Source organism: Triticum urartu, chromosome 2A (assembly GCF_056163025.1).
Source record: "Triticum urartu cultivar PI428250 chromosome 2A, HENAU_Tu73, whole genome shotgun sequence".
Classification (NCBI taxonomy): Eukaryota; Viridiplantae; Streptophyta; class Magnoliopsida; order Poales; family Poaceae; genus Triticum; species Triticum urartu.
In genome coordinates this window covers 200,010,428-200,020,166 of record NC_141874.1, presented here as the reverse complement: position 1 = coordinate 200,020,166, position 9,739 = coordinate 200,010,428, and the positions used below count along the sequence as shown (strand labels likewise).

Genomic DNA, 9,739 nt, shown 5'->3' with positions numbered 1-9,739 from the left:
TCTTGTACTCTCTCTCGTGCATGTATATAAGCACGCCCCTACGGTGAATACAATCAGAGTGAGAGTTACCTAAACTAGCTAGGGGGGCGGAGAGTTTACGATGAAAAATTTATTTACCTTCTTTGTGTGTGCCATCTCAAAGTCTTCATCCTCGCACCGCTGTGCTATGAGCTTGTTATACTGCAGCACAAAACGGTTGAGAGGTGCTGAAAGCGAAACATAGCTTTTCAGCACATTATTCATGCACTCATTACATTGCGTGCTACACATCTTGGCGCAGAAGTTCGAGCTGAGGTAGGGTTTGGCCCATTTGTCACAGCAATCATATATATGTGCCATGTACCTGTTGCCAGCAAGTCCATAGGTGTCCATTAGATAAGCCCATCCACGGGCGAACTCATCGACAGTCATCATCTCATTCGTGAGACGAATTAAGTCAATTCGGAATGGGGTCCCTTTCTTATATAATGCCCCAAGATTCTCCTTTATACTTTTCATAACGTGCCATTTGCACAAACGGTGGACTGTAGAGGGCATTGTACGAGCGATAGCAACTTCCATCTGTCGGCATTGATCTGATAATTCACAGAACAAACGAGTCAGGATTTATAAGGAGGAATGCATGCCTTATATACAGACAAACATGACACTAAGTTGCCTGGTACCTGTGAGTATCGTCTGTGGCGTCTTCCCGCCGTTGGCTTCAACAAAGGTAGAAAATGCCCACTTGAATGAGTCTTCTGTTTCTTCTCTGAGAATAACACACCCGAACAGCGCAGATTGGTAGTGATTGTTCACTCCAACGAAAAGACCCACAGGCATCTCATACAGATTACTCTTATAAGTGGTGTCGAAGGTCAGCACGTCACCAAACAGATGATAGTCAGCTCGGCTCTTCGAGTGACACCAAAGAATGCCATGCACACGCCTCTCTGAGTCGACCTTCACCGCGTAAAAAAAATCAGGGTTTTGCGCTTGCATCTTACTGAATATATCGAGCGTCTTCGTGATGTCGTCGAGGCTTGAATCATGTACGAGGGTTGCGCATAGATTCTTCAGACAACGCTTGCCGAAGGGAACCTCTTCGTGACGCCCGTGTATACCGGACATCACGCCATAAACCTTGTTCACAGGGATGTTGTTAGACCACATATGCTTGATCAGTTCTTTGATGGACGAGTCAATGGTATTGTGGCACTTCCACACCTTCTTCTCTCCCGCAGTGTCTGCAAGCTCATGGTTATGGGTCAGGACGACTGTGGAGAAGTACCATCCATCATCTGCAGTCCTCTTTAGCCTGACCATAGCCTTGCATTTTGTCCTAGCAGATTTTGTGTTCTCCTCCTTGTTGGATCCCTGCGTTGGATGTAACACACTAATAAGCTCTATCGTGCGCGGAACGAAAGCAAAAGAATGCATAAAAAAATGGAACCCTGTGTATGATCCAAGAGTTTTTCCCACCTCGCACGAGCAGAGGAATTCATGCATTGTTTTGTAGCATGCGGGCTTCGTGGTATACTTGTTTCCCCGCTTGATCCCGAACCCAACTTCCCAAGAATAGGCGTTGTAAAACTCGTGCGCCTCTTGCTCTGATGAGAAGACCATACCCATGGCCGGCTCGAAGACGACAGGCGAGCCTCTCTCCGCGGCGAGGCTAAAGGCGCGCTGGATTGAGTTGGTCCGACCTCCCCCCTCCATTGTCGATCGGCTGCAGGAGCTGCCGTTGCGGTTTCTGAGAAAAGATCAAGTAGGTATGAAATATCAATATGGGAAGCCAGAATTTGGATCACAAGTGATGGGCGCCACATCACCTCTGACGGCGCGCGTATCCCTCGGTGGCGACCAGTGGCGGAGACAAGGGGGGCGAGCAGGGGCCTGGCCCCCCCTAACGATCGAGCGATGCTGTCTAATTAGCGATACGAAGCATGTAATCCCACGTATATCTACATACTTGCCCCCCCCCTATCTAAGCGTTAAGTTTAGAAAAGGGAATAAGGCCCATGTGAAGCCCACTAGTAGTCAGGTTGGGCTATTGGCTCAAGTCTCCTCGGGCGTTGTGCTCTCCTGTGATTAGTACGCAGAAAAATATCCGCAGCCGTTCCGTGCCCTAGCCTGCCCAGCCGCCTCTGCTCTCCCAGCCCTGCTGCTACTCTTGATCCTATTCTTACGGCGACGGCGTGACGCAACTTTCTTCAGTTGCCAAATCTTCCGTATCTAACCAACGGGAACTAACCAAGGACACATGGTTTAACACATCACTACATCACATCATCTAATAATCTCAATTCCCGTCTTGTATTGTTGTTTAATTTATACATCAGCTTTTTGTTGTTTACTTTTTTCGGTTGTGTGATTTCTGATGGTACGATCCTATCTTGTACTGTCCTTGAGATAATCGTGATCATGATGCGAATTATATTATATAACTTCCTATTTGTGATGCAAAATTTTCATATGTCGAACAACTAATTGTGTTGGACGAAAATTCATTGTATGTATAGCAAGGTTCTAGTTATTTACTTTTGCTCCAGAAAAAATGAACTTGACTTGGTCCCCCTACCAAAATTCTGGCTCCGCCCCTGGTGGCGACAGAGGTAGGGGGCGACGACTCGTGGTCGACGTTGGTCTGAGACCGCGGCGAGGGCATGCCGGCCGTGCCGCCGTCCGTGCGAGCGGGCTGAGGTGCAGGAATAGCCCCTCCATTGCAATCGATCACCGTATCTTCAGACGCTACGGTAAACGTGAGAGGCTCACCCCCCGCGCCGGCCCCCATGAAGTGGACGCGACGCGCGCCTTCCGGCAGGATCACGTCGCGCGCGCGTAATGAACCGGCGAGCTGGCTTCCCTCGGAGGTACCCACGGTCGATGGTGGCGGCGTTGCCGAGAACACTACAGCGAGTGGCAGATGCTAAGATACCAGATGCGGGGATCCTAACCAGCAAAAACACTAGGGAATATAGAATGGAAGATCAACTACTACTTACCTCCGGCTGTAGCATCATGCGGGCTATCCATTCCAGCCGCCACTACCGAGCACGGCGATGGAGACGAGCTTCAACTGGGCTGCGTCTTTTCGCAGATCCCCGTTCAGCAATTGGTGTTGTAGATGCCAAACGAGGACGCACAAAAATGGTTAGCGACACCACGGCTTTTTAGTTTTCAGACACCCACCGAAAGCGGCATGCCGGGGACCCCGATGACGCAGTGCTTTTTTTGTCTCCATAATTTGGGATTCGTTTACAAAAATATATCGTACAAATCGTGGGCATTACGTTCTGAGTATCGTTTTTGCATAGACGTGGTCGTACGTGGTAATACGGGCATCTCACGACACAGACTCCCACGATTTCGTGTTTACGGTGAGAACGCTTTACAGTTTTTAAAGTCACGATTTATGTTTTTGTACATTTTTTTGGTCACCAGGTAACACATGCACACACAGACAAAGTGGGCTATTCGACCCTGAATTCGATCTGGCCACACTAAAAAAAAGTTCGATCTGCCCTACGGAGGCGCGCCAATGGGTCGGATTGCGTTTACTTAACCACAAAAAATAAGGTCGGATTGCGTTTACTTAACCACAAAAAATAAGGTGTGTCTACGGCACATCTAGATGTGCCCTAGTTATTGCACATCTAAATGAGTGAATCAAGCACAAAGAGGAAAATAAAAAAAATATCCACACGAATCTCGACGTAAGATCAATGACATAGGACTTAGATGTGCAATACTTATGGCATATCTAGATGTGCTTTAGCAAAACTGCAAAAAATAACACGTTAGAAACCACACGCATCAGTTGGTAAGATGCAGAAATGTTACTTGTTTTTTGATCGGCCGATTGCTTTTGCTCCGCTCCGGAAAAGTAGGATCGCACGAGGCGATCTATGGAGGCGACGAGGGTTCCCTTGCGCGCCGCCTGTTCCCCCTCTCTCTCCGTTGGCCGCTCCGACGGCGGGAGGGAGGGGGAACCTAGGGTCTGTTCGCTTGGTGGGTGTGTGGTAGGGTTAGAGTTGAGGAAGACGTTGCCGAGGCCGTTGCGGTGGTGTCGTGTCGGAATAAATTTCTCTGAGCTCCGTTCGCGGTCAGGCGAGGCTTTTGCCTTCGTCTAGGTGCCAGCGGGGTGGGGGATCCTCGGATCTCGTCGAGGTCGCGGGCTATGGTGGATGGAGGTCCATTGGCACTGGCCGTTTGGGTTCTCAGATGGGCGATGGATGTATGGAGACGAAGATCCTTCTTCTTTCTTGTCGGTATGATTTGCTGCTGCTGTTCTTCTCCTTTCTCTGCGCCGATGCTGGTGGAAGATCCTGCTTTATCCGGGCGGTTGGCCCGACCGCGGTGCTGGATCGGTCGGATGGCTTGAGTTCTCTTCCTTTCGGAAGGGACACTTTTCGCGGTACTCAAAGCCAAAGATGGCGACGGCTGTTTCAGGGGTGTTGGATTGATACCCATGCCCTCTCAGCGCTGGTGTCAAGAAAGGAGGAAGCAGAATGACGGCAATTGTACCGTGGTCGAAGATGATGACCTGCTTGCATATCCTTCTGCTGCAGGGGTCTTCTCTTAAGATTCAGGGATGATGACACCGGGCTCCGAAGATCTTCTTGTATTATGGTTGTTTTAGGGTACTCTAGGTTAGGTGTTCATGATCCTTTGTGTTTACGTTTCAGTGTGCTTGTAAGGGTTAACTACTTTGTACTATTTTATGATTTGAATAAAAAAATTGTAAAAAAAGATGGGTAAGATGCAGGAACGAAACGGTGATACAAATGCCATGGACACACTCGACAGAATTAACAACGACCGATACATGTGGCTTGGATAAACCGACGAAGCCACGACCTAGACACAACTGGACTTCTGTAACGCCCCGAGACCGATGTACCAGGTGTTGTTCAGTTATTCGTTGTTGTTGCCTTGTCATTGCTTGCATGTCATGCATTGCATATCATGTCATCATGCGCATTTCATTTGCATACGTATTTGTCTCATGCATCCGAGAATTTTCCCCGTTGTCCGTTTTGCATTCCAGCGCTTCGTTCTCCTCCGGTGGTCATTTCAAGCTTTCTTTTGTGTGTGGGGACTAAACATTTCCGGATTGGACCGAGACTTGCCAAGCGGCCTTGGTTTACTACCGGTAGACCGCCTGTCAAGTTTCGTACCATTTGGACTTCGTTTGATACTCCAACGGTTAACCGAGGGACCGAGAAGGCCTCGTGTGTGTTGCAGCCCAACACCTCTCCAATTTGGCCCAAAACCCACCTAACTCTGCTCCATCATCTCGGTCGTTCGATCACGATCGCGTGGCCGAAAACCGCACCTCATTTGGACTCTCCTAGCTCCCTCTACCTATAAAAAAGCACCCCTCCCCGAAATTTCGGATCAATTCGCGGATGAATCCCTAGCTTCTCCTCCCCTCGCGCCGCCGGACGCGTCCACGCCGCGCCGGACGTATCCATCTCGCCGGCCACCTCACTCCCACCAATAGGAGCCCGCCACCTCAGCTCCACCGCTCCGCTCGACCAACCGCAGCGCGCCATGTCAGCGCCCGCGCCGCCCCACTTCGTCGGGGCCCGGAGCAGCCCAGATCCGGCCCTCCCGGGCCCGAGGCTCCGCGCCGCCACCGCAAAATTCCATCGCCAGCCGCCTCTTCGCCCGTCGCCTAGCGCCTCCACGCCGACGACCATCGCCGCCCAGCGCCACCGCCCGCCTCCACTCGCCGCCTCGCTGCCTCCATCGCCGGTCGCCGCGTCCGCCATCGCCAGCCACCGCATCCGCCATCTCCACGTCGCCATCGCCCGGATCTGGCCACCTCCGGCCAGATCCGGCAGCCCCCGCGCCGTCCCCGGCGTTCCCCATCACTCTCCGGCCCCCGCCGTTGCTGCGCCCTCGCCGGAGTTTCCTGGCGCCGCCGCCGCCCCCTGCCTCCCTCGATCCAGGCGGGATCGAGGAGGAGGACGCCCTGCGCCTCGTGGGCCCGGCCCAGCCCCCGCACCAGGCCAGCTCCAGCGCATCGGCCGCCTTGGCCTCCCAGGCCCAGCGCCCGAGTCCGGCCCAGCGCGCCGCCCCCGCGTCGGCCTGCCTCCCCCTCCTTCCTGGGCCAAGCCCATGGGTGAGCCGCCCCCCTCTCCTGTTTGCCCTATGGATCCATGTGCAGTTTCGGCCCATAGCCAATTTTTTTTCCAGATCTGCGATTTAACGATTTATCCAGAGATTGCCAGTTTTGCAGAAAAGTCCCTCTAGTTCATGCATTTAATAACTCACTAACCGTGCATCGGATTAAAATGTTTTATATATGAAACTTGCTCAGAATTTTGTGTAGATTAATAATATCCAACTTTCATCTATGTTTAAAATGTTTAAAATGATGTTTGTTTAAAATTGCTCCTATGCCATGCTAAAATGATTTAATTCATAACTAAATAACCGTAACTCCGAATTTAATAAACTTTATATGTAATTGGGGTAGAATTTTTCCTAGTTTATCATGGTAGCCTTACTTTGCATGTTTAACAACCCTAAAATTGTGTTTAGGGCAGAACAGGACCTAATCTAAAATATGCATATGGGGATTTACCGGAATTTGTTGTTTGTTGTTCCCGGCCTCATTTAAACTTGACTAGATAGGTAGTTTTGCTTTGCTTCACTCTCTTGCCATGTTTAACAACATTTAATATTGTTGGGTACATAAACGAGAGAGAACTAAATAATTGATGTGGTGTTTTGTCAATATGCATCCCGATGCATATTGAGCCCCATTTAAGTTGTAGGTTTGCTTGTGCACCTCGCCATGCCATGCTTCATTAAACCGGACATGCATCAAACTTGATTGTGCATCATGCCATGTTTATGTGGTGGTTGTTTAGCACGATTGTTTGCTTCTTTCCGGTGTTGTTTCTTTGGGGTGATTCCGATAACGTCGCGTTTGTGAGGACCCGTTCGTCTACGTCCGTTTATTTTCTTCATGGACTCGTTCTTCTTCCTTGCGGGATTTCAGGCAAGATGATCATACCCTCGAAATCACTACTATCTTTGCTATGCTAGTTTGCTCGCTCTTTTGCTATGCCATTGCTACGATGCCTACCATTTGTTTGTCGGCCTCCCAAATTGCCATGTCAAACCTCTAACCCACCATTGTCCTAGCAAACCGTTGATTGGCTATGTTACCGCTTTGCTCAGCCCCTCTTATAGCGTTGCTAGTTGCAGGCGAAGATCGGAGGCCGTTCCTTGTTGGAACATCTTTTATTTACTTGTTGGGATATCATTATATTGCTATGTTATCTTAATGCATCTATATACTTGGTAAAGGGTGGAAGGCTCGGCCATATGCCTGGTGTTTTGTTCCACTCTTGCCGCCCTAGTTTCCATCATATCGGTGTTATGTTCCCGGATTTTGCGTCCCTTACGCGGTTGGGCTATTATGGGAACCCCTTGACAGTTCGCCTTAAGTAAAGCTCTTCCAGCAATGCCCAACATTGGTTTTACCATTCGCCACCTAGCCTTTTTCTTTCCCTTGGGTCGGCCAGCCCAAGGGTCATCTTTATTTTACCCCCCCCCCCCGGGTCAGTGCTCCTCTGAGTGTTGGTCCAACTGAGCGATGTCCGAGGCTACCAGGGGCAACTCTGGGCTGGCTTACCCGACGTCTGGCTCATTTGAGTGTGCCCTGAGAAAGAGATATGTGCAGCTCCTGTCGGGATTTGTCGGCACATTCGGGCGGTGTTGCTGGTTTAGTTTTACCCTGTCGAAATGTCTTGTTGTACCGGGATACCGAGTTTGATCGGAATGTCTCGGGTGGAGGTCTATTCCTTCGTTGACCGTGAGAGCTTGTGATGGGCTAAGTTGGGACACCCCTGCAGGGATTTGAACTTTCGAAAGCCGTGCCCGCGGTTATGGGCAGATGGGAATTTGTTAACGTCCGGTTGTAGAAAACCTAAACTTAACCTTAATTAAAATGAATCAATTGCGTGTGTAACCGTGATGGTCTCTTTCCGGCGGAGTCCGGGAAGTGAACACGGTTGTTGGAGTTATGCTTGACGTAGGTTGTTTTAGGATCACTTATTGATCATAGTTTCTCGACCGTGCTTTGCCTTCTCTTCTCGCTCTCATTTGCGTATGTTAGCCACCATATATGCTAGTCGCTTGCTGCAGCTCCACCTCATACCTTTTACCTTACCCATAAGCTTAAATAGTCTTGATCGCGAGGGTGCGAGATTGCTGAGTCCCTGTGGCTCACAGATACTTCCAAAACCAGTTTGCAGGTGCCGATGAGTCCGTGCAGATGACGCAACCAAGCTCAGGAGGAGCTCGATGAAGATCATGTTCTTTATGTTGTTTCGTTCTAGTTGATCAGTAGTGGAGCCCAGTTGGGGTCGATCGGGGACCGTGTCGCATTTGGGGTTCTTCTTTTATTTTGGTTCCGTAGTCGGACCATGAGTGTATTTGATTGATGTAATGTTTATTCATGTAATTGTGTGAAGTGGCGATTGTAAGCCAACTATGTATCTCTTTCCCTTATGTATTACATGGGTTGTGTGAAGATTACCTCACTTGCGACATATGCCTTCAATGCGATTATGTCTCTAAGTCGTGCCTCGACACGTGGGAGCTATAGTCGCATCGAGGGTGTTACAAGTTGGTATCAGAGCCTTCCCGACCTTAGGAGCCCCATTGCTTGATCGTTTTTAGCGGTCGAGTTGTGTCTAGAAAAATGTTTTGAGTCTTCTAGGAATTATATATCGGAGAGTTAGGAATTCTTTTTACTTCCCAGTCTCCTCATCGCTCTGGTAAGGCATCCTGACGTAGAGTTTTGACTCTTCTTTTCTCAAATTTCACTAAAAAAAATTTTAGGATCACGCGGGTATCTTGGAATCGTTCCGATGGTTTTATGATGAGAACATTGTCTTGGTGCCTCCTGTCAGGGGTTTAGTGGAAGTGTCCCGGGGAGTTGAGCTCTGAGGTGTTGTCGTCATAATTTTATCGTTGCAGTTCTGGAATACCTGAGTTTAGTACGCCAACATCGAAAATCTCTTTTATGCAGTTCGTTGGTGAGATAACCTCGACGCCACCCAGTACTGGGGCGGGAGTTCGGGAGTATCGCCATAACTTGTATAACGGATGCTTTTCGAAGGTTGAGGTAGATGATTTCCGAAGGTTTCTTGGTTATGTGTTGAAGGATGGATACAGCTGGATGTAGGATTTGCTAGATTTGGGTGAGATATTATGCTTCCCCTGCATCCCCAACACCTGATTGCATAACCAGAAAATTTCGGGAGTTTCATAGGTGGGAATTCAAGTAGCTCTTAGGATATATTTCCGACGGATATGTGATATGAAATTGGGGTTCGACGTCTAGTGGTCCGCCTATTCACGGTCGGTTTTGCAGTGGTCTCGTTGTGTCTTAAAGAGTCCTTGGCTATGCCGACTCGGGGACGCTTCGTATGTCATGTGCACTGCCTTGTACATGATGGCGTTGTACGATCGAGCCCGTGTAGGCCCCACCACAAAAACTTCGGACGAAATCTCTATCATATGTTTGTTTCGGCTTATTCTGTAAGCCAATCCTTTGTTTTGTTTTGAGTTGTGGTATTCGAGTTGCTTCGAAGTCAAATGTTGATTCCATACCTTTCCTAAGTGGTGCTCTCATATTTCTATGTGGATACCAATCCTTCTTGATCATCGAGATGGTCATGTCAATTCTTTTTCCAACCGGCGTGTTTTCTCTTCAAGTGGATCCGATCATTTC

General features: G+C 49.2%; 1 protein-coding gene across 1 annotated transcript; it reads right to left on the bottom strand.

Moving 5' to 3' along the window:
* Nucleotides 1-5: 5 nt before the first annotated feature.
* Nucleotides 6-3,156, bottom strand: LOC125541387 (protein FAR1-RELATED SEQUENCE 5-like). Its single transcript, XM_087539768.1, has 4 exons — nt 2,985-3,156; nt 1,462-1,732; nt 666-1,356; nt 6-575 (listed from the first exon to the last, which is right to left on the bottom strand). The coding sequence occupies exons 2-4, from the start codon at nt 1,696-1,698 to the stop codon at nt 79-81; spliced, it is 1,425 nt and encodes a 474-aa protein (XP_087395894.1). The 5' UTR covers nt 1,699-1,732; nt 2,985-3,156; the 3' UTR covers nt 6-78.
* Nucleotides 3,157-9,739: the final 6,583 nt, after the last annotated feature.

Excerpts from the sequence above, each read along its gene's own strand:
- LOC125541387 (XM_087539768.1), bottom strand. The coding sequence starts at position 1,698 with ATGGAGGGGGGAGGTCGGACCAACTCAATCCAGCGCGCCTTTAGCCTC. Across the intron at positions 1,357-1,461 it reads AATTCCTCTGCTCGTGCGAG|GGATCCAACAAGGAGGAGAA; the intron begins GTGGGAAAAACT and ends CATCCAACGCAG. Across the intron at positions 576-665 it reads GCCACAGACGATACTCACAG|ATCAATGCCGACAGATGGAA; the intron begins GTACCAGGCAAC and ends GTGAATTATCAG.